The sequence below is a fragment of the Mus caroli genome, chromosome 13, assembly GCF_900094665.2.
Source record: "Mus caroli chromosome 13, CAROLI_EIJ_v1.1, whole genome shotgun sequence".
Taxonomy (NCBI): Eukaryota; Metazoa; Chordata; class Mammalia; order Rodentia; family Muridae; genus Mus; species Mus caroli.
In genome coordinates, this window is record NC_034582.1 from 16,597,149 (window position 1) to 16,621,822 (window position 24,674).

Sequence of the window (24,674 nt, forward strand, 5' to 3'; positions counted from 1 at the left end):
GCTTATTATCAGTATGTGTTATAGGTGAACCTTTGAGAAAAGTAGAACATTAAATGCCATGTTCTTAAAACTTTTTTAAAAGATGCTTAGATGTATTTGAGTGTTTGTTTTGCTCCTATGTATGTCTGTGCACCAAGTGTGTGTGGTGCCCTCTAAGGTCGGAAGGTGTTGGATCCCCTGGAGCTGGGTTACAGATGGTTTCAGGGCACTGTGTGGGTAGTGAGAATTGAACATGTTTTATCTCCAAGAACAAGCACTTTTAACTTGTGAGCCATCTCCCCAGCACTCCACTGAAATGTTTTTTCTTTTTTGTTTTCAGACAGGGTTTCTCTGTATCTATGAATCTCCTGGAACTTGCTCTGTAGACCAGGTGAACCTCAAACTCAGAAATCTGCCTGCCTCTGCTTCTCAAGTGCTGCAACAAAGTGAGACTACTAACATACTCTTCGATAAAAGACTGAGAGTCAAGCCAGAGTGTTTACATAGTTAATTCCCCAGCAGTATGGTAGGAGATAGGCAAACATCTGCTGATAGATCGTTCTTCCTTAGTAATCTCGTCATACAAGGACACAGCAAGCAAGCAATGTCACCGCTTATGGAGTGTAACTTATGAAACCCCCCTCCCTATACTAAGCAGTGTGGAACACAGCACATCAAGAGACCAACTGCTGCTTACTCAGTAGGGAAGCTCCTGCCAACTCTTGTCCCACACATACCAGATCCTTTAGTAACTCTGCTGTATCATATGGACTGTCTTAGCACAGTGCTTATGAGATATGAGGATGCAGGAACTCTTGGTTAGACCCAAGATAACCACCCAAGTAAGAACCAACAGGTTGAGCCTTAGACATTGATCACTTTATTCTGAAACTGATTTTTACACTACATGAGTAGGAAAGTTTTTTTTTTTTCTTTTTGTTCTCTCAAGAGTAACAAAATTAACAGGAAAAAAATATTAGTGGAATTCCATGGGTGGCACATTCACAATGATTTAATGCTAAGAAAGCTGTTTAAGGCACTCTCACAGAATTCCTAAATTAGGTAAAGGATTAAAGGATTTTAGCATAGTAACCTCACCTTCACCTCTGCCCTGCCAAGTTGGGGTACTTGGCAAAAAACAAAAACAAAGCAGTTCTACATTGATTCAATCTAAAACATCATTTTTAAAGATATACAAATGGTCTTGGTGAGAATTTCCAGATAATGGGTTTTCAGAGCTATGTAGGAAATCTCACCTGTATATTTAATAAATGTTTATTAGCACCTGTATACAAGGCACAAAGCAGGACATAAGAGTTCCAAGTCTGACCACATGTGAAGGGCCCAATGGCCTAATGAAGGATCAGAGCAACACCCCCAAAGCATAACCATTCCCTCAAGAGATATGAAGTGCAGGACAAGGGAAGGCAATTTGACAGTCAGGAAGCCCATTTAGTTCCAATGGGTGAGAACTTGTAGACAACTCTTCTATGAAATTAGTTTTTTTTTTCCTAGTCACCTTCTAGAATGTAGAAGATAAGTCTTAGCCAGATTCCTAATATCTGAGAATGTACATTATCAAATAGAGCCCCAGCCTATGACTTCTGCAGTCATTAAGAACTACAGAGTGGCTTCAGTTCAATGACAGTTGAACACCAACTTCGGAATGTACAGCAGGGGTCACTGTGACAGAAGTTTTCTTCCCCGTGTGTCTTCTCTGATGTTGAATAAGGTATGAAGGTCGGGTGAAGCCTTTTCCACAGGTTTGGCACTCAAAGGGCTTCTCACCAGTGTGTACTTTTTGGTGTTCAATAAGGCTTGTAATCCTACTGAAACTTCTCTCACAATCATTACATTGATAAGATACAGGAGTTTCAATATTTTCCCAATGGCTTTCCACCCTACTCTGACTTTCCCAGTAAGGTTCTGGAACAAAAAAATCTTTATCCCCAGTATGGGTCCTCTGATGTCTCAGAAGATGTGAGCTACGCCTAAAGGCTTTGGGACACATGTTGCACTGGTATGGCTTCTCCCCAGTGTGAATTCTGTGATGTTCAAGAAGGCTGCAGCTCTGAGTGAAGGTTTTCCCACAGTCATCACACTCGTAGGGCTTTTCCCCAGTGTGGGTTCTCTGGTGTTTGATGAGATCTGAGCTGTGACTGAAGGCCTTACCACATTCTTCACACTCATATGGCTTCTCACCAGTGTGAACTCTCTGATGAATAATGAGAGCTGAGCTTCCAATGAAGGCTTTGCCACACTCCTCACATTCATAGGGTTTCAATCCAGTGTGGATTCTTTTGTGTTTACTTAGGCCTGAACTCTGAGCAAAGCTCTTCCCACATTCACGGCAATAGAACCGCCTGGTTCCTGTGGCACTCTTCTGTGTTGTCTGTAACTTGCTTTCCTGCTCACTGGCTTCTGCACCTGTAGGAATCGGGACAGTGTCTTCACCCAGGAAGCACACTGTCTGCTCAGGCTTTTGTTCCCTGTATTCTTCAGCTCGAGGCAAGTCCCTAACCTTAGTCTGCATGTCCTGATCTGAAACACAAATGCCAATAATTGTTAATTATGCTTTGCACAGGAACACTGTAATGAATAGCATAGAGACAATAATCATAAAGGTCTATGTGTTCAGCAAGGTTATTAAGCATTTAAGTGCAGAAATCAGGATGGAACAAAAAGGAGGATAACAGAAGAGCTACTGAGGCATGAAGGCAGGAATGGGGTTGTTGGAAGAAGGGCATAACCAGGAATAGTGGGAGTGGAGAGAAAGTGGTTGGTGAGAACTAAGGATTCCTGCAGATACACAGTGGAGGTTGTAGAGGAACCCCGAAGGTGTACTAATAGGAAGGCAGCAAAGACATGTACCTAAGATTAAATACTTCACTTTCTCTTCTGGAAAGAAATAGAGCTAAGCCCTTCAGAGGCCAGAATGTCATTAGTGAGTCATAGATCTTGAATACTGAATTACAAGATTTGAAGCTATACTGCTGGACTTTGGCTTTGCTTAAATGTGATTGGTTTTATGCCCCAGTGCTTTCCTTTTGGAGTAAATCTTTTGACTTGTTCTTTTTCTTTTTTAAGATTTATTTATTTATTTATTATGTATACAGTATTCTGCCTGCACATATGCCTGCTGGGCAGAAGAGAACACCAGACCTCATTACAGATGATTATAAGCCACCATGTGGTTGCTGGGAATTGAAGTCAGGACCTTTATAAGAGGGGCCAGTGTGCTTGACTTCTGAGCCATCTCTCTAGCCCTTGACTTGGTCTTAATTTCACAGGAACCAAAAGTTAAAGAGATTCTAAATTTTAAAATGTTGAGTTTTTTTTTTTTTAAAGACTTTGAGATTTATCAAATTATGCTGTTTTAGGTTGGAATATTAACAAGGCCTTGGGTATAAACAAGAAAGGAAAGGTTATGCTTTAATAATGGATGTATTTGACAAGAGTCAACTAACTTATGCTAGTGACTTTTTGTCAATTTGACACAAACTATAAGGGTATCTCAAATGAGGAATCCTTTCCATTTGGTAGGTCTGTGGCAAGTCTGTGGGGGCATTTTCTTGTTTAATCACTGATGTGGAAGTACCCAGCATATTATCAGTGGTGCCATCCCTGGTGAGGTAGTCCTGATTGTAGAAGAAAGTCAGGTAGTGTCTTAGGGTTTTACTGCTGTGAACAGACACCATGACCAAGGCAGCTCCTATAAGGACAACATTTAATTGGGGCTAGCTTACTGGTTCAGAGGTTCAGTCCATTATGAAGTTGGGAACATGGCAGCATCCAGGCAGGCATGGTGTAGGAGGAGCTGGAGTTCTACATGTTCATCTGAAGGCTGCTAGCAGAATACTGGCTTCCAGGGAGCTAGGATAAGGGTCTGAAAGCACCCCCACCCCCCACCCCAGTGACACACCTACTTCAACCTTCTAATAGTGCCACTCCCTGGGCCGAGCATATACAAACCATCCCAGGAAGTAGGCCAGTTAGCATTTCTCAGTGGTCTCTGCTTCAGTCTGTGCCCTCAGGTTCCTGTATGAGTTCATGCAAGGACTTCCTTCAATCAAAGACTATGGGATAAAAATAAACCCTTTACTCCCTCAAGGAGTCATAGCATTTATTATAGCAACAGAAAAGAAACTAGAACAGATGTAAGAAAGACTGAACACAGGAAGCAACAGAAAACAGGGCAATTCTGAAAGGAATTCTGCAGTGTTCACATCTGTTTGTGATAAAGATTGTATTGGTTGGTTTTGTGGCAACTTGACACAAGCTAAAGTCATGAGAGGAACAGCCTCAGTTAAGGAAATGCCTCTAGGAGGTCCACCTATATGACATTTTCTCAATTAGTGATCAACTGGGGAGGGCCCAGCCCACTGTGCCTGGTTCTATCCACGGACTGTCAGTCCTGGGTTCTATAAGAACATAGGTTGAGCAAGCTGAGCAAGCCAGGGGAAGCAAGCCTGAGTAAGCTACTTTTGTCCATGGCTTCTGTATCAGCTCCTGCCTCCAGGATCTTATGCTGTTTGAGTTCCTGTCCTGACTTCCTTCAGTGATGAACAGCAATGTGGAACTGTAAGATGAGTATGTAAGATGAGTACACCCTTTCCTCCCCAACTTGCTTTTTGGTCATGGCGTTTTATTGCAGCAATAGAAAGAAAATAAGGCAAATTGGTAGTAGGATTTGGGGTATTGCTATGACAGACCTGACCATGTTTTTGGGAGGATTGTGGAAGAATTTTGAGTTAGAAAAGCCACTGAGTGTTGAGAGCTTAGTGTGATGGGCCATTTTGTTATTTTGAATTAAGATTCTGCCATTCTGGTCATCTGGGGTTTAAGAGTCAGCCACAATTAAGACCAGCACGGCTGAAGTGAAACCTTTGCTTTCCTGGGACAATTGATGCTGGCTAGCTGGAACTAAGGAATTAGCAGTGNTTAAGAAGAGACCAGCATCACTGAGGTGGCATCTTCTGGGAAGTGTTGTCTAAGAATCAGCACTTAGAAGGTATGTTCCAGAGGTGGTTAAGGTTGTACTTATTGCTAGCAGCGGGACTTGGTAATGTGTAAGGGTCACCCAGCTGGTACTGGTTTTGAAGGCATGAAGGGGTCACGAGAACAGCTGAGGCTTGGCACTGTGAGAGGCCAGGAAAGGCCATTGGTGAAGGTGCAGCCTTGGTAGCAATTGAAGGTCCAGGGGATCATGCAAAGAATTTGAAGCTTGGCACCATGAAGAGAGTCTATGAGAGGCTATTTGAGAAGGTGCAGCCTAGTTGCAACAGAAGAACATTTTGGAGATGTCAGTATCATGGAATGATCACCAAGAAAGCAGCAGCAGTAGAATGGAGCCAGCTAGAGCCTAGAAGATAAGTTTTGAGCGATGCAAAGGGTAGAGCCACAGAACTGATTCAAGCCCTTTGGGGGATCCCAGAAGACTGAGTGAATCCCAGATAATTGGATGTTGAGTTATTTATACTGCTGGTTTGGTTTTACCTGGTGCAAATGGTTTCTGTCCCCTGTCTTCCCTCTTGGAGGAATTTCATTTAATTTTGATTTTTATTGGTGCTCACATCTAAGACTTTGGACTTTTAATTTTATTTTTTAAAGATTTATTTTTGTATATGAGTGGTCTACCTGCATGTACAGCTTCATTCCAGAAAAGGGCATCAGATCCCATTATAGATGGTTGTGAGCCACCATGTGGTTGCTGGGAATTGAACTCAGGACCTCTGGAAAAGCTGTCAGTGGTCTTAACTGCTGAGCCATCTCTCTCTCTAGTCCCCTGGACTTTTAATTTAATGTGTTTGAATTTGTAAAGACTGCAATTTTTAAAGTTATTCATGAATGTGGAGGTTTAAATATGGTTTGTCCAGGAATGGCACTATTTGGAGGTGTGGCGTTGTTGGAGTAGATGTGGTCTTTTGGGAGGAAGTATGTCACTGTGGGTGTGAGCTTTGAGACCTCCTGCTAACCTTGTGGGAGCCAGTCTTCTCCTAGCAGTCTTCAGATGACAAGGTAAAACTCTCAGCTTTTCCTGCACCATGACTGCCTGGATGTTGCCATGCTCCCACCTTGATGTTAATGGACTGAACCTCTGAAGCTGTAAGCCAGCCCCAATTAATGTTGTCCTTATTAGAGTTGTTTTGGTCATGGTGTCTGTTCAAAGTAGTAAAACCCTAACCAAGACAAAGATTTTAATGTTATATCTTGGGAATGAATAAGAAAGGAAGGGTTGTAGCTTAATAGTGATGTGTTTGTGTGTCATCAGAGAGGAAGAAGCCTAAGTTGAGGAAATGCCTCCATGAGATCCAGCTATAAGGCATTTTCCCAATTTGTGATTGTTGGGGGACTGCCCAGCCCATTGTGGGTGGTGCCACCCCTGAGCTGGCAGTCCGGAGTTCTATAAGAAAGCAGGCTGAGTAAGCCATGGAAAGCAAGTCAGTAAGCAGGATCCCCTGACCCCCACCCTCCATGGCTTCTGCACAAGTTCCTGCCTCCAGGGTCTTGCTCTATTTGAGTTCCTGTCCTGACTTCCTTCAGTGATGAACAGCAATGTAGATATGTAAGCTGATTAGACCCTTTCCTCCTAATGTGCTTTTTGGTCATGGTGTTTTGTTGCAGGAATAGAAACTCAACTGGGACAAAGACAAAAGTAGTTCTGGTAAACTGTGACCTGGCAGTGGCAGGCACACCAGAAGAGATCATCAATTCTCTGCGAAAAACTGAAGGCCCTACCATGCTACCAAGCATGTGACATTTGACAAATCTTGTAACCTACTGTGTCCTTGCTTTAGGTGTTAGGGCCTATGGCTGGTGTTTAATGTTGCTTCTAACCATTGATTCCATAACCCATGTCTTGTGGAGAGGCTCCTCAGTCTTTTTGCTAGTCATGGATAGGAACAGGAAGGGAAAGGAAAAGATTTTTTTTTGCAGTTCTTTGAAGCCATGATTTCATGCATGCTCAGCAAGAGTGCTGTCCCTGTAAGATGTGCACCCTTCAGCACTAAGTATTCCCTGAGCATGTCCTCTCAGCCAGAACAGTACAGGGGATTCTATGCTTTATCCCATTCGCTGTCACTGCAACATTGTGTATGCTACTGGTTCTTGTCAACTTGACACAAACCTAGACTTACCTGGGAAGAAGGAATCTTAATTGAGAAGATTCCTCTATTAGACTGGCCTGTAGGCAAGTTTGTGGGGACATTTCCTCGATTAACTGTCAATGTGGGAAGACCTAGCTCATTGTGGCAGTGCCAGTCCTGAGCAAGTGTCCCTGAAGTACACAAGAAAACAGACTGATTAGGCCATGAGGAGCAAGCCAGTAAGCAGTACTCTTCTGCAGCTGTTGTTTCTACCTCCAGGCTCCTGCTTTGAGTTCCTGTCTTGACTTCCTTTGATGGTGGACTATGATGTGGAACTGTAAGTTGAAATAAATCCTTTCTTCTCCAAGTTGCTTTTGGTTATAGTGTTTTGTCATAGCAATAGAAACCCTAACTAAGACAAAGGATAAAGAACCACAGTTATAAGCAGGAAGGAGCTAGTCAATAACAGTGTTTCAAACATAATGAACTCAACAGCTTTTAACAGCCTCATGGGGAAGTAGGTTCTACTATATAAAAGATAGCAAGAAGCCTGATTAGAAATTGGTACTCATCAGTCTTACCCAGGGAAACCAGGCTGCCAGAGTTCTCCTGCATTCCATCTTTGTAGAGGTTCATCTGAGATGAATCCTGCTCTGTCCATCTGGGGGAAAGGACTGGGGCTACATCTTCCATTTTCAGCAACCCCTAAAAGAGTAAAATTCCACCAAAGAGATGGAATAGGTAAATATCTGGGTTGCAAGCTCACAACCTTTCTATCCCATCCCCAAATGGTGAGACCTCAAGAATGTTGTGTGAGGGGCTCAGTGGTTAAGGGCACTATCTATTCTTTCAGAGGACCTGGGTTCAATTTCCAGTATCCACATGGCAGTTCACAACTGTCTGTAACTGTAGTTCCAAGGTATCTGACACCCTCATACCAATGCACATAAAATAAGATTAAATAAATTTTTAAAAATGCTATTCAAAGTTAAACAGTAAACAAACCTTGAAATGGACAAGGAAATTCACATCCCAACTAGGAACTGGGTGGAGAATTGAGGCTAGGGATGGAGATGAGTGTGGAGAAGCACACTACTAGTAAAGAATGTTGAGGAGGGAAAACAGCTCTAATTCACCTGTAATTCCGATGTGAGCCTAGTAGCTGTCACTCCATCTTCTCCACAGTGCCCCACGTGGGTGACTATGACAAAAAGAAGCTCTGGGTGAGACTCACTCTAGCATCAGCCTTCTTGCATTGTAAAACCCAGGTTTAAAATCTTGACTAATAAATTTATGCAAATACAAGTTTATAAAATGTTTTAAGAAGGGAGGGGGGAACCCAAAACCAAAATACCCATAAAGCCTAGTAATACTAACCTCTAACTTCTGAGGGCAGGGATCCCAAGGACTCCTGCTTAAGCAGAGGCTCCATGGGCTCCATCTGGCTACTTTCTGAGCCCTGAGCTGATGTCAGCAGTACTGCCTTGGAGCAAAGGAGTTCCTGCCCATCGTCATCATCTGGAACCTGGAAGTCATTCATTCATTTTTATTTTCTATCTATTTATTAGACATTTCCAAAGACATTTCCTATCAGCTTGGCATTGTATCCAAATTCTACAAATATGTACTCATTTAATAGAAACAATTCCTTCATAAGGGCACAACTTATCCAAAATCATGCTACTAAATGGCAAAGCTAAGATGGGAAGTTAGGCAAGTATTTCCACAGTCCGATCAATGCTTATTATACACATACAGATTTATGAACCACTTTAGGAAAATGGTGATACAAACCCGTCACCTGCAAATTTCTTATCAGAAAACTGAGGATGGTAATTCTAGTTTAGTCTACAGAGTGAGTGAAAGCAGTAAGCTACATGAAACCACCCATTAAGGCCTGTCCTGTCCTGCCAGATGCAGGTTTGCTTCTAGATCACTAAGTCAGTTTCCAAGCCGTTCTCTTCTGCTGCTCAGCCTTTCCACATCTTTAATACAGGATAAAGTTCAGAGAATTGTGGCGACTTCTCACTGTTACAAAAGTCAGGAAATAACTCCCAAGTGCAGAACCTTGGCCTTGGTCTTTGGTTAGAAGGCCATGAGTTCTCCAGTACAAAAACACTAGGAATGAAAGAGGAAATTGTCTGCTAAAACACGCCAGAGGTGGAAGTTAAACCTGGCCTGTTTTCTACCAGAGGTTTAAACAAGGAACCCATAAATCTGGATAGGAAAAAAACAAAACCGCAAGCCCCAAAATAACCTTTTTAGATTCTAGGATCTAAGAAAACCATAGAATTCCCCTCCACTGTCAACCAGAACTACCAAGGGACATGGCATAAGCACCATATTACTGCCAGCAAGCCACTGCAGATGTTGTTTCATGTGACAAGCCAATAAAACACCTACAAAGTCATTTGTGCCTATTCCACTGCTCAAACCTGTCCTTGTGTCTTACTCAACACACGAGTAAGAAGTACCTATGTAACCTTTCACTGCTCTGCTCGACACATTCTACCCCAGCCTCACTAGGACTGAGTTCTTCCACAATCCTTTTATTTTCCTTTATGCGATTAATTATCCTGAGGGGCCCAGGTCAGTTCGCTGGTTGCCTCAGGTTTCCAGCATAGACAGACTTTGCGGGCTCTAAGCAATGCCTTCCTTGGCTCTTGTTTGGTTTCTGACAGGCACAGGGCATGGGTCTAACTAAACCTGTTCCTTCTACCTGTGGAGGTGTGTCATCCAGCTGCCTGTCCAAGTACTCCAGCAGCGCCACCACCTCCTCCCCGCTGTCGGGGTGCTGCTCGCGCACCCAGGCCTGCAGCTCCCCTGGCAGGATGGTCAGGAACTGCTCCAGCACCAGCAGCTCCAGGATCTGCTCCTTGCTGTGCATGTCTGGCCGCAGCCACTGTCTGCAGAGCTCGCGGAGCCGGCTCAGCGCCTGCCGGGGCCCGGCTGCCTCTGGGTAGCGGAAAGCACGGAAGCGCTGGCGGGAGCGGTCAGGCCCAGGACTGCCCAGCCAACTGGTCTCCTCTGCCAAGGGGGAGGCCTCTTCTTGTTCCACCTTTATGACCAGTAGCTCCATCTGGTCTTCTGCAGAGTGTGAGTCCAGGGTTGTGCTTTCCCTTGATTCTCTAGCCATCCCGAACCAAGCAGTTGTCCCGTTTCACTGTAGCTGTGAGTTGTAGTTCTGTAAAAGACTACTGAGAGGTGGAGAGAACCATAAGCCACTATAGTTGCAAATGTTCCCCTCCTCCTAGGCTCAGGACTCCAGGGAAATGCCAAGGAGCAGCTAAGGAGATCCCCACGTTCAAATGTCTCTGTGCCATCTTGTGGGATTTAGAATCATAAATGTCTGTGAGGGTGTTCTGGAGAGATTGAATGTAAGTCAGAAGATCCACCATGACTGTGGGTGGTGTGATTCCATGGGCTCGGGGCACAGTCAAGGTGATAGCAAATGGGGAACCAGCGTACCTCTCCGAATCCTCACTAGTCAGAATGTGAGTAGCTGTTCCCTTGATGGATTGTACCCTCAAACTGTCAACCAAACTAAACTTTGTTTGCTTCTGTTGGTATTTTGTCATCGCAACAAGAAAGTAACTAACGTAACAAGTCCGGAGCAGCAGCCACTGCTGTGATAAACTTGACCATGTGTTCCTTACAACTGTGGACTGGTTTGTGGAGAGAACAGTTCGCAGCTGTAGGGTAAGCCCCTATGTATATAAGTAAAGCTTACCAGGTGGGAGTTTGGAATTCCAGAATGCCAGAAATATGTGAGCAGAGGAGGCCTAGCTAGTAAAATTTGTTTATGTTTACATTCTGGCAAAGTAGCTGCATTCTGTCCTTGCTAAGAGAACTTGAGAGTGAATTAAAAAACAATGGAGTAATTTAGCAGAAGAAATTTCAAACAGGATAGCATTCAGGCTGTGCCACACATGACTAGTGTTCACGGCTCTTATTCAAATCCATAGGGAGAGACCAAAAGTATATGAAAAATGTGGTTTGCTTAGGAAAAGATTGTGTACTAGTGTAAGGTTAACAATGAGGTGAATGCAGACTTAAGCTTGTGTAATTGTCAAGCTAGCATCAAAAAGAGAAATCTTGTGTTTTACATCTAGAAAATAGGAAAAGCTCCATGAGGGCAAGATCCCACCTATCCAGCCTGCTATCCTTCAGGACCAAAGACCCCCATACTCCAACTCTAGTTTTCTTTCTGCCAAGGTCTCAACATAGATATAGATCATACGCCTTTGTACCCAAAAAAGCTTCTTTCAGTTCCTGTGTTCCACGGCTGCTCAGGTAACCAGGCTGAAGTTACTGTTTGTGTCTAGAAATTCTCTTGTCCCTGGGTTATGGGACCTTTTTTCTTCTGTTGCCTCTTTATTGTCTCTTTAATGCCCTCCTTCAGTCTGATTAGGTATGTAGACCCCAAAGCTAAGATTCCTGATCTCAATTCTGGTTTGGCTCAAGCCAAATGGGTAACTTTGGTAAATCACTCATCTCTGTGCCTTGATTTCCTCATATGTTAACAGGTTAGGGACAACAGATAGAAATGTGAGCACTGTGAATAGTGGCTAGCATGTGGTGAGTAGATATCACTGCCAACTAATAAAGTATAGTGCATTACAAAACAGTTTACTGGCCTTTCTCCTTCTAAGTAAGAATGGGCTATGGCGTCTGTTCTTGACCCCCCTGCCCCACATTCTTGAGTCCCTTGCAAGATTTTATTGAGCTCCTATTTCTTAGATAAAGACTCTTGGTCCCTATCTTGAGTTGCTGCCCTGATAGTTCTAAGTGGAAATTTTACAAACAAACCTAAGTCAACATGCTTCAAGCAAAGCTAAGTCTCTTGCTTTCTCCCACTTTCCCATTGCAGCATTCTCTACATGTTGCAGCTCTACCCATAGGCATCCTCATACTCCTGTAACTGCCTCTTCTCAGCTTCAACATAAATCATCTACTCCAATCTGTTCTACCCTAGAATGTCTCTCAGATCTGCTGTGTCTCTAGCCGCACAGCTATTTAGCATTATCATTCCCAGCCTAATGAACACGAACACATGCTTTCCTACCCTATTCTCCCAAGCTTCGAACAGACAGTGATCTAAAATTCCTAACCAGGGCATATATGTTTTCATTCAAGCTAGTATCAGTTTCTACAACCCCCTGCTAGAACTTTGGGAATGCCAAATAAAACCTGTCAGCCAGGCTTGATGGAGGATACTTGTAATCCCAGCACTCATCAGACAGAGACAGGAGGAGAGCTGCATGTTTAATGCCAGCCTGGTCTACATAGTGAAATCTAGGGCAATTCAGGGTATATACTAAAACTATCTTTCTAAATAAATAGATTGTCTAGCCCACTGGATTGTGAGTTTCTTGAAAACAAATATCCTCACCTTGTTTTTCTATTTCTCAGATATTAATATATAGCAGAAACAGAATTACTGTGTAAGAGAAAAGACTAAATAAACACAAATGCCTTTTTTTTTTTCTTTTTCTAAAACTCATTCCAAGGCTATTTTTCTCAAGTTCAGACATTTTAAATGAGGTTACCTCTATGGTATAAAAAAGATGGGACTACCTGATAGCTATTAGAATAGTTAGCAGCACTCCTGGTCTCTGCCCACTAGATGACAATAGCACCTCCAGAGTTGCTAAATGTCACCTTGGGAACTATAATCCACTATTGGGAGAGTCCAAATATAGGGGCTAGGAATACAGCTTAGTCAATAAAGTACCTGTGACACACGGTTGAGAACCTGAGTTCAGATCCTCAGCAACCATGCAAACCACCACAGGGTGGCAAGCATCTGCCATTCCAGCACTGGGGATGTAGAGATGAGAGGAGCCCTAGAGTTGTTGGCCAACTCTTACCCAACTGGTGAGCTCTAGGTAGAGTGAGAGACCCTATCTCAAAAACATAGATAATTAAATAAAAATAAAGGTGGAAAGCAATAGAAGACATTTAATACAGATCTCTGGCTTCCATGTTCACACATGTGTGCATGTACCAGTATAGACACATGCACAAACATTGGAACACAAACATACAACTCACAAAAATGTAAACTTCAAAACTGGAAAACAGGCTGATATATCTTGGTGATAAAAGCTTATAGAAAACTTAAACCAGAGAAGGGAGTTACCTGGTAAGAAGGTAAGGACAAAGGCTGCCTCCAGAGTACACAGGCAGGCAAGCTTATTTCCATGGTTGGACAACGGACAGCAGATGGATGGGCAGATGTACTGGAGTTCTCTGACCCATACAGAACGAGTAAAGGAAGCACCCTCCCTTTCTTTCACTGTGTAACCATAAAAGCTGTAAGTGTTAAATGGGCATTCAGTAGCTGCCCAATGTGCTTCACAAGGCAGCCAAAGTTGGCATAGTCCATGACAGAGAAGGCTGGCTGAGAATCCCACCCGAGGTAGAACATAGCCGCTGTAATAAGACAACATTTACATACAAATGCTCTTTCCCTATCTCTATCAGAAGTATGACCTTGGAAATGTCACATCTTAAGTAGTCAATGCCTCAGTTTTTCACAGCTTCCCAGAAGCTGTGAGACGTAGGCAACCTAAAAGGGACAGAAGACCCAATTCCTTTGAATCAGGATTCAAACTAGATTTTAAACTAGGACTGACTGCAAAGTTCTGTAGGCACACTGAGACGGCAGTTCATCCCTCTTTACTCAGTGAAATGAGATCAGAACAGGTAAGCTAGAATTACTAAGGGAAAAGACAGTTCCAAGTCTGTGCCCACCTGAATTTCTATTTCTCACTCCAATTTCCTACGATTTATGAGATAACTCGGGTGACAGGAGTTCGGTAACCTCAACTCATTCGTTTTTTTCTTTTTACTCTCGGCAATCTTCTTGCCTCAGCTCCCAAGAGCGGACAGTCCTGCTGTGAACCATCACACAGGGGGTGGGACGGACACTCTTACAAAGAATCAGAAAATACTTCCTAATTAGCTGCCACAAGAGAGCTGAAATAATATAATTTTATTCAAATAAGTAAACCTAAATTTAATCAAGCCTCTATGTCCATGAACTCATGTACAGGAAAAAAACACAAGAACAAATTAAAAGTATTAAAGTTATACTATGTAAGAGAACCACTGGGAAGCTTTGAAAGCCTCCTAATAGTTGGACAGTCAAGGTGAATTGAAGTAGCCTCTGGGGGTGGGTCACAGGCCTCAGTACCTGAGAACTTAGTGCGTGATCCAAAGTACAGCCAAGTTTGAGAACTAAGAAGCTAAAGAGAAGATCCCCGCCCCCCCCCCAAGTATCAGTAGAATAAAGCAACTGATGTGAGAATATTGAAAACCCAAGTTCTCCCACAAATAAATGTTACTTTTAAAGAGGAAGCAAAAGGAAGGTGGACTATCATAGACTACAAGGGACAGCAATTCTATACATACTATGTAGTTTAAATATAGTATGCTTTAACTGTAAAAAGACACTTATGGGTCAATCAGGAAAGCATGAATGCAATATTAAGGAATTACTATCAATTCTGTTCATGATAGTATGTCTAAATTAAAGTTCCTACTTTATAGCACATTGCTGTACCTGCAGATGAAGGGATCTGTTGTCTTGGCCTCTAGTTAGCTGTAAAAAGAATGAAAGGAAGAAAGGGGTAGGAAAGCAGGAAAAGGAAGGAAAAGGGAGGCAGGTAAGGACAGATGAAGGAAAGGGGAAGACCAGGGGAAAGGCAGGAAAAGCATGGCTGAAGAGGATTACAAGATTTATGGCTGAATGGTGGGCCTACTATTGCAGGTGAGTTGGAGTTCTCTCTGACTCACATTCAAATCTTTACTAATGTAATTTTAAATAGTAAACAAAATCTTATCTTCTTTCTTTCCTGAGTACAGTCCAAAGCATTTTGTTGGGATCAAGGAAGGTAAGAGTAGAGCTGAGGCTGGAAAAATGAACACTGATACAATCTTAATAATCATTTCACACAGTCCCGTTTTGTCAGCTTTCCTATCTGGAGTCTCACCAACTGGGCAGAGTACAAAGGTACCGGACCAGAAGACTGTTTACCAACACAAGCGTTTGCCAAATAAGTAAACCAAAGACAAGGGTTTTGTTTTTGTTTTTGTTTTTTGTTAAGTTACAAATAGAGAAAAGAATGCTACAGGGATCCCTGTATACCCTCAGGAGGTTAAAGATCCAAATTCCTTAAGAAAAAGAAGGAAGATGAAAGGACTTTCAAAGACCACAAGAGGCATCAACTCAATGACCATGGCAAACTGTATATGGTCAATATTAGCTTTAAAAACCTGCAAAAAGAACAAAGGGTGTTAGTGGGAACTTAGGATCAGATCGTCTTATCTCTAATCTATCGCCAATCTACCTATCATCACTTCCATCTATCAGCCATCCCTGTGGTTCTCACACTGGAGAGGAATCTCCCTGAGGGTCAGAAAGCTGGCAGGTCCGCAGCAATGACTGCTTACACCAGGGTCCTAATCCTTCTTCACGGTTAGACGCTCCTCCTGTTTCTCAAGCTCCTCCTCCCACCAAAAAAAAAAAGGCATCCCCAGGATTTTAAACCTCTGTGAGCCTGACCACTACAAGACACTACACAAACCACTTTTACTCTTTGCTGTGGGATAGGCTCTTTTCCAGAATGTTCTATTTTCCCTCCTAAAATACATAAGTCATTCATTATAAAGAGAACTGGTAAATAGCACTAACATTCAAAAGACAACAGCCAGTACCAAGGCTAATCGATGAAGAGAAAGTGCTGTCCTAGTTAGGAAAAGCAACAGGAATAATAACAGCTATCTTTACACTGTGCAGATTACCCCGTGCCTGGTACTATTTTAAGCACCTTTGCACAAATGAAGCCATTTACTCCTCACAACAATTCAGTAAGTTAGGCGACATCATTATCCCCTAAAATAGCAAAACACAGAAAGGTTAAGGGACTTGGGGGAGAAATCACAAAGGAGCTGAGGCCAGATTCGACCAGGCAACCCGATTCCAAAGTTCTGGCTCTCTTCCAGGACCCCAGAATAAAGACCTTGGAACTGACCTTGTCTCCAGGAAAAGCAAAACTGTGACGTCTCCCATTTTCAAAGCTTAAGTACAAGACCCGAGAATCCCATCGCCAAACGCCCTGAGACTGACCAGACACCCGGAACCGGCCTGAGGCGAGGCGCCCGAGGCCCTGTCGGGCGCTCGGCCTAAGTGGCCACCGAGTTTATCTTCCCGGCGCCACTAGGCCGCGGAGGAAGATGTTTTGTCCCACCCCCACCGCCCACAAGCAGCCGGCCCCCGCGGGAGGACGGTAACAGGAGGGGACCCAAACCCACCCGCGAACGCAGCACCTCGTAGCACCCCGCAGTCACAAAAGTGTCGAAAGTCCGACCCCGGGGGGCGGGGCACAGAGCACTTCCGGCTTCTCTAGGCACCAGCGACACTCTATGATTCCTCCGCCCCACCCCCCCACCCCCTTTCTCCCTCCTCTTGGTGGTTGCTTCGTAAAAAGACTTTTAAAAAGAAATTCTCTTAGCTGAAGTAGCAATGCAACATTTTCTCTCCTCCCTTTACTTCCTCCAGTCTTTTCCGTCCTCTTTGTGGTTGCTTCGTAAAAAGAAAAAAATTTTAACTTAAGTAGAATTACATCACTTTCCTTCCTCCCCTTCCTCCCCCAGTCTTTTTCCTACCCTCTCACTCTCAAGCTGATAGCCTCTTTTCTTTGTTATTGCTACATTCATGTGTGTGTGTGTGTGTGTGTTTGTGTATATGTATATGTATATATGTTGTATATATGTATGTGCATGAACAAGTATATATCTATCTCTACAGATATAGAGATATCTGTATCTGTATCTATATATGTACATATTCTACTGGCTAAGGTTTTTTTTTTTATGTTATTTGTGTGTATATGATTTCAAGGTTTTCAAGGTCTTGAAACCTTGGACAGATAATAAGAGGACTCATCTCAGGGAGAGACTAATTCTCCATTTCCCAGCAGTCAATAGTTGCCAGTAATTCTTTGGTTTGGGGTGGCACTCTGTGAAATTTTACCCGCTTCCATTGATATTGATATTGTCTATTGATACTGCAATTGTTTCAGTCTTGTGTATGCAGCCATTTCTTGGAGGCTGTTTCACAGCTGACATCCTAGAATTCTTACTTTTTTTTGCCTCCTCTTCCTCCATGTCCTCTGAGTCATAGATGCAGGAGACATGATGTGGGGTATATCTGTTGGGGTTGGGACCACCATGATCTGTCAATCGTTGTTCTGTATCCAACTGGGTGTTTAGTGATGGTCTCTATTTGTTGTAAAGAAAAGCATCTTGGATCACAGGTGGTAGCTACATTATCCAGGAAAGATGACTCTAGCACCAAGAGACTTTCAAAATTTGGTTTTTCCAAGGACAACTAAGGGAAGATAGCAAAAGAATGAGCTCCTCTATAGCCTTCCTGAAATCTCTGTGATGTCAAGAAAAAGGAAAATTATATGTTCTGTATCGTCAAAAAAATGCCCTAGGGAAATGCATAAGAAAATGTTTGTTTAGAAATTGGATGAAAAGGGAAAATAAGAGTGAGGGGAAATTAAACTATTAATTATAAATATATAGCAGGGGTTTTTTTGGGGGGGGTTGTTTGTTTGTTTGTTTTTTCGAGACAGGGTTTCTCTGTGTAGCCCTGGCTGTCCTGGAACTCACTTTGTAGACCAGGCTGGTCTCTAACTCATCCGCCTGCCTCTGCCTCCCAAGTGCTGGGATTATAGGCGTGCGCCACCACACCTGGCAATATATAACAGCTTTAAGGACCATTCTGAATGCCCTTTATAGAATAAGCCAAGATAATTTAATCTTCAACTTATAATTAGCAAATTTAGCAAAGCTACTAAAATTTCAAAATTGATATTGATAGTTACATTTTTATAACAAACACAAATAAGAAAACATCACCTTAAAAGATAATCATTACAGTAGCAAGACAATATAAAAGAGACCTCAGCAGAAACAGAAGGCTTTATTTATTAAGGGTAGACAGTTGAAAGCCGGAGACGTTGGCTCATTCCTATGATCCCAGCATGTGGGAAGCTGAGAAGGAAAATCACCTCAAGTTCCAGCTCCAAGCTTGGAGTTCTGGATTACACGGTGAGCTCCATCCTCACAAAACAAAACAGGCCCACTCATGGTCATGCAAGCAAACACAACTAAACCCAGTGGTTCACACACACACAGAGACATCGTGTTGTGGTGATCCCAGCCACAGAATTATTCTCATTGCTACTTCATAGCTGTAACTTAGATGTTATGAATCATAATATAAATATCTGATATGTAGTATATCTGATATGTGAACTTGGTGAAAGAGGTCCCAAAGAAGTCACGACCCACAGGCTGAAAGCCACTACTCTAGACAGCATTGCTTCTATTTTTGTGTCATAAGTACACGTGGTCTTATTTATCTATATGAAATCTAGGAACTACAAATGAAAGCATGCAATATTTGTCTTTCTGAATGTGAATTCATTTGCTTAATATGATTATCACCAATTATATTCATTTCCTATAACTTGATATAACTTTTTCTTTACAGCTGAAAAATTCTATCTATCTATCTATCACATTTTAAACCTATTTTCTCTGTTGAATGGATGGCTAGTTTAGTCCAAGAACTTAGCTATTGTGAATAGTGATGTAATAAACATTGATATGTAATTACCACTGTGTTATGTTTACCTGGAGTCATTTGGATAATATTCAGCAGTGGTATAACTGGATCATATGGTCCAGCTAATGAAGATTTTCTCTCATTCTAGGCTGTCTTTCTCCTCAATTATTTCCTTTGCTATACAGACACATTTTAATTTCTTCCTTTCCTCCTTTAAAAAAAAAAAGATTTATTACACACACACACACACACACACACACACACACACCATGGCAGTCCTCAGACACACCAGAAGAGGGCATCAGATCCCATTACAGATGGTTGTGGGCCACCATGTGAATGCAGAGACTTGAACTCAGGACCTCTGGAAAAGCAGTCAGTGTTCTTAATTTCTTTAGACAGCATTTGTTAGCAGTTGGCATGTATTTCCTGGAAGACTGGCGTCATCCTCACAGTCATCTTGCTTCTGAAGCTTTTCTCCTACTTTTCCTTCTAAGAGTTTCAGCGTTAAAGATCTTCCAATAAGGTCTGATTCATTCAGGGTTGGCTTTTGTACAGGATCAGAATAAGGATCTGTTTTCATTCTCTTCCATATGCAGTACTGAGATCACACACACATCACACTGAAAACAGCTCATTAGGAAAAAATGATGAGCACCTGAATGGCAAAAGCTCACTGTAAATTAGACTTCTTTTTTACTTTCACTATATTTTTTACGCGTACGAGTATTTTGCCTGCATCAACATCTGTCCACCATATGAACGTGTGGCACTGGAGAAAGCCAGAAAGGAATACTGGATCTCCTGGAACTGGAGTTACAGGTGGCTGTGAGCTGCTATGTAGGTGCTGAGAATCAAACCCAGGGCTTAGGCAAGAGTGGCAAACCCTCTGAGCTCTTGAGTCATCTCTCCATTCCCTATTACTAGAAAAAATTAACCAATAAACACAGAGGCTTAAGATGTGGTTCCGCTGGTAGAGTTCATCCTTAATGTGTGCAGAGCACTGATTTCAGTCCTCAATTCCACAGCGTATGATGATATTGCTTGTAATCCCAGTACTTGGGAGATAATGCAGAAATTTAAGGTCATCTTTAGCTACATATTGAGTTTGAGGTCAGCCTAGGATATCAAGAAGAAATTCATAAAAATAAGTAGTTCAAGGTCATAAGGTCCAAGAAATAATGTATATACATCTACAATATTTTATTGTAGATGTATATCAGGAATTTACATAATTAAAAACTGTTACTTTTTAAATTTTTGCTTGTGATGCCTGAAAGGCTTTAAAATTTGTAACACATGTCATGATTTTTCCAGACTAAATATGCATTTGGTACCTATGTTTATAATTTTGATTTGTTTTTCTTAGATATGGTTTCAAAAATAGTATTTTATTTTATATTATAAAATTTATGAGAATGAGAGACTTGTGTTCATAACTATTATATACAGTCCAAGAGCAAACCTTTAGCACAAGACTGTATTAAACAGACTTTGAATAATTAATAAAATTTAAAAATCAACTAATAGCATAAACTTGTAATTTCCAAATTTGGGAAGCAGAGGCAGGGGCATCAGGAGTTCAAGGCCATCTTGGGCTGAATAGTGAGTTTGAGGTCAGTCTGAACTATATGACAGTCTGTTTCAAAGGCACAAAGACATCAGCGTAAGCTTCTGCCGTGTGTTGTCCGCTCTCTTCTCTAGTTCTGTGGTTACTACCTTGATCCCCGCTTACACTGTTTTCATTAAGGACTTCATTGCAGTTTTTTACTGATCCCCCTGCTCCTATTCTTACTTCCTTAGAGTCTGTTTTCCAAAAAGCTGCTACAATAACATTTCTGGGTGGGAATTTAATCATGTTACCTAGATTCCTCTCTGGGGGACACAGGAAAAGTAAGTGTTGGTGCTCTTTGCTGCACACTCTACTTTCTAGTCAGTCAGAATTGCTCAGTTTTTTAGATGCATCAAGTATCTCAACACAATCTGGCAGACAACTTTCCCAAATAATATTTGCTTAAGCATTTGAAGTATTGTTAAAGCACTTTTAATACTGTTAAAGCACCATTAAAATTAATGGTAGGGCTTTATTGTTACCACTTCTTTTAATATTTCCAATCATATTGAGAGCTGGGACTATTTAACTCACTTATTAATAGCTGTTTTACTTGGTCCTAGCTGCCCTGAGCAAGGCCTGTTAGCCACAGCCCATTGGTCTGAGCTAATGTCAGGTCTATCTGCCTTAAGCACTTCAAGAATGTCTTCAGGAAGCTACATGTCAACTGCAGCTGCTCGCTCAGAAGGCACACTCCCAATCACAACGTTTCTGTTTGTGCAAGGACGTTCTAAGTACCACATGCTTTAGTGAACTCTGGGATCCATTTCCACACAGGCCAGAGGGAAAATGCTTTGTCTGGTGACCCAACAAAAGAACTGCACTGTAAAGCCGGGCGTGGTGGCGCACGCCTTTAATCCCAGCACTCGGGAGGCAGAGGCAGGCGGATTTCTGAGTTCGAGGCCAGCCTGGTCTACAAAGAGAGTTCCAGGACAGCCAGGGCTACACAGAGAAACCCTGCCTTGGAAATTAAAAAAAAAAGAACTGTACTGTAATCGGAGAAAATAGTTTTTGAATCAAAAACAGCCCTGATGGGTACAAACACCTTTGCGTCATTCTAGCTCTTAAGCAGGCTGTTCAGCTTACTGTTTCCGGTCAATCAGGCAACATCCTAACATCCTCTCAAGCATCCTAGCAATCTCAAGCGTGGGATTATCTGTTTGTAGGGTCCTCTTCCTCTGCTGTCCATGTTGTAGGATCATAACGGAGGACTTCCGGGTGCCATTTCAGGATCTGGGATAGGAAGTTAGCAAAAGCTGCTCGTAAGTATTTCTCTTACTCTCACCTTTGTGGCTTTAACCTTGACGGGGGATGAGTATCATCAAGTTTTAGTCAGAAACCAGTTAAATAGTTAACATACCTGTATGCAGAGCTGAGCAGGAACCTGCTTTAGAGACATACAAAAGGAAGGCAGAAATAGCAGGTTTTCCCGTTGATTTAGTTTCTGTGTGGGTCCAGGTGGAGCCTACTTCTCAGCAAGGCAGTTGCTAAGTCACCTGCCAGGCACACACAGGATTTACTATTCTAGCTAAATCACAAGTTTGTTTTAATTCATTTCACACTGCAATTGCTTGCTCACATACTTGTCTTCTTCCAGAGCTTCCTCCTAATGCTGGGACCCTTTAATAAAGTTCCTCATGCTGTGGTGACCCCTCTCCCCCAACCATAAAGTTATTTTGTCGATATTTCATCATTTTAAGTTTGCTACTGTGATGAATCGTAATGTAAATAACCGATATGCAGGCTATGTGATAGGGGACCCCAGTGAAAAGGTCGTTGGCTCTCCAAAAGTGTTGCAGCCCACGGGTTGAGAATCCATGTTCTATAGTATGATTCCAGAAGAGAAATACAGGAGGCTCTAGGAGGGAAGGCAAAAACAATGCCCAAAAAAGGAACAAATTTACGTTTTCGCCGCCTCTCTTCTCTCTTTACACTGTCAATTTAGAGTCAAGGTTGGGAACAGATCTGACATGAGGAGGAATACAGGCTGAGAACTAGCAGTCACTTCCAGTCCCACCGTTTTTGTTTTCATGCATCTACCAGCGCCCCCTATAAACTCAGCCTCCAACGGTGGAGCAGCGATTTGGGCCTAAGCTTGACAGCCTTGAGTCGTCGAAGCTCAGTTATTTCGTAATTCCCTGAGAAAAGCTGCTTTTAGAAAGAGGAAAGGAAGGCTTAATTTGGCGCCTGGCCTCAGGACCGATGACGCACTTCCTGTATTTGAAGCTGACAGCTGCTCGGGAGCTGGGAAGTTGAGTCCGGCGAGCTTTGAGGACTCACCGCTTTCCAGGAGACTTAAAGTCCTTATTTGGAAAGAGGTGGGGGAACAATTGCAGCGGCGCGATCCAACCCTGATTCTGCGCTCCGAGACTGGGTGAAATCCGGAGGATGCTGGATCTTCCTGGCTCAAACCCAGTCCTGAGATACCTGAGACAGTTATAGTCCTTGATGATTAATTGATTGTGCTGAGAGTGGAACCCAGGGCATCTTCTTAGAGTAGGCAAGCATTCTACCGCCAAACCGGATCTCCAGCCCTTATTTCTATTTTATGATGTTGGGTATTGAAACCAGAGACATGCTAAGCACTTTTCTAACAGTGAGACCGTTCTACCAGTGAGCTAGATCTTTAGCCATACTATCACTCTTTTCTCATAAACAGAAACACGAGGCAGCATTTGTTTCATATAATTTTCTTTATTGTAAAATAAACTACAAGTATCATGACATGTCATCCCCCAGTATATTTTTGAAAGAATTATTAATTTTTCTTTATGTGCTTGAGTTTTTTCATCTGTGCACTGTGTGCTGCCTGGTGCCCACGGAGGCCAGAAAGTGTACGGTACACTGAAACTAGTGTTACAGACATTTTGTAAGCAGCCACATGGGTGCTGAGCATGGAGTCTTCTGCAAGTACCACTGAGCAAGCTCTCCAGACTTTAATGCATGTCTACGGACATTTCCCTACATTCATCATATTATTAGCAGACACAATTAGGAGCAGGAGCATTCCCTAATACTATCTGATACCTAGTTTACATTCCAATTCCCTCTGTCAGATTTCTTTTTACAATTAATTTATTCCAATTCGGATGCAATTGTAGGCCACTTGCATGTAGTTTTAAAATCTCTTTCACTTATAACTCCACACCTATCCCCATTCTTCCCACTCCATCAGCTTGTGGAAGAGCCATTGGCTTGTCTGTATATTATCATCTTAATAGATTTGCTTTGAGTCTTCCTTCAGGGTATTTAAGTTATTCCTCTATTTCCTTGTAATTGTGACCAAGTATACTTTGGGGATTGTGTTGCAATATAGGTGATTGACATTATTGTTTTTCCATTATTGCTAAGTACAACAAAGCTAATGAGAAAATGTTCTTACACTTTTATGGTTGTAGTTCACTCTGGGAAGACTATGGGAACACATTAAACTGCAGTTGTTTTGCTGCCTGACACACAGTGGGCACTTAGTAAATACTTATGAAATGGTTTCTTTGTGGATTACAGGTAATCCATAGAAACTGGATGTTAAATGTAGGAAGGACCTTTCTAGTTTTTACATGAATAGACCTTGAAAACACCTTCTAAGCTACAACATTTCCTTCAGTGCATTAGAATTGTATCCAGGAGTCGTAAGCTAGTCCCAGTTCCAGAAACATCTATTGAATGAGGGCACTGCATTTGTTTCTTCCTTCAGTTGTATCAGTTTTTCAAAACTGTATCTTTTAGTCGCTTTACTTAAGTGGAAGTCTTTCTGGATGAATTGCTATAGCTTAGGTTCTTACTTTCTCTCAACTCTTTCCGGCTTGCTTCCACTCTCACTTTTGTTCTCATTGTTTCCACGCAGTAGCAGAACTTCTCAATACACAAATCCAGTCTTGCACTTTTTTTTTAAAAGCCTTTAGAATTTCCCTGATCATTTATAAAATCCAAGCTCCCGTGTTTTTAATGTCTTCCCAGCCTACTGCTTTGTCACTTTCCTCTCCTCCCATGGCCAGAGACGTTCTAGCGTCCTTTCATTCCTTTGGCCTATGGCTTTGAGCAGGCTCCAGTGTTCTTCCTGTCCTCAGCCCAATGTGCAGGTCACTTCTTTTGCACTTAAGAATTGAACTTAATTGATCCCCAAGCCTTCCTCCCCCACTGCAATTTTCAATGAAACAGAGTCTAAACTTTTTAGCTTTTTATTTCATTCTAATGAATCTTTATGCATTTGTGTGCACATACTCTGGTGCTCCTGTGGAGACCAGACTTTCAGGAATTGGCTATTTCTCAGTACTAATTCAGTTGTGAGGCATTGGTGGCATTTGCTGGCCTTCTTAGGAATCTTTTCAACGTCCTGTATCACACATTTTCT

General features: G+C 42.3%; 1 protein-coding gene across 3 annotated transcripts; it reads right to left on the minus strand.

Moving 5' to 3' along the window:
- Positions 1 to 836: 836 nt before the first annotated feature.
- On the minus strand, positions 837 to 16,466 carry LOC110308633 (zinc finger protein with KRAB and SCAN domains 3). Of its 3 annotated transcripts, none has more exons than XM_021181055.1 (6): positions 16,383 to 16,466; positions 9,784 to 10,258; positions 8,442 to 8,589; positions 8,201 to 8,265; positions 7,646 to 7,769; positions 837 to 2,520 (listed from the first exon to the last, which is right to left on the minus strand). In XM_021181055.1, exons 2-6 carry the CDS (start codon positions 10,198 to 10,200, stop codon positions 1,613 to 1,615), a joined length of 1,662 nt encoding a protein of 553 aa, XP_021036714.1. In that variant the 5' UTR covers positions 10,201 to 10,258; positions 16,383 to 16,466; the 3' UTR covers positions 837 to 1,612. The 3 variants fall into 3 exon arrangements, with proteins under 3 accessions (XP_021036714.1, XP_021036713.1, XP_029324254.1); XM_021181054.1 differs by having other exon boundaries at positions 9,784 to 10,261; XM_029468394.1 differs by lacking the exon at positions 16,383 to 16,466 and adding an exon at positions 16,103 to 16,362 and having other exon boundaries at positions 9,784 to 10,261.
- Positions 16,467 to 24,674: the final 8,208 nt, after the last annotated feature.

Bases quoted from the DNA above. Each gene is read 5' to 3' on its own strand.
- LOC110308633 (XM_021181055.1), bottom strand. From the start codon at position 10,200: ATGGCTAGAGAATCAAGGGAAAGCACAACCCTGGACTCACACTCTGCA. The intron at 8,266-8,441 runs GTTAGTATTACT...TTTTTGTCATAG, and splicing joins CCTGCCCTCAGAAGTTAGAG to TCACCCACGTGGGGCACTGT. The intron at 2,521-7,645 runs GTAAGACTGATG...TTTGTGTTTCAG, and splicing joins TGGCAGCCTGGTTTCCCTGG to ATCAGGACATGCAGACTAAG.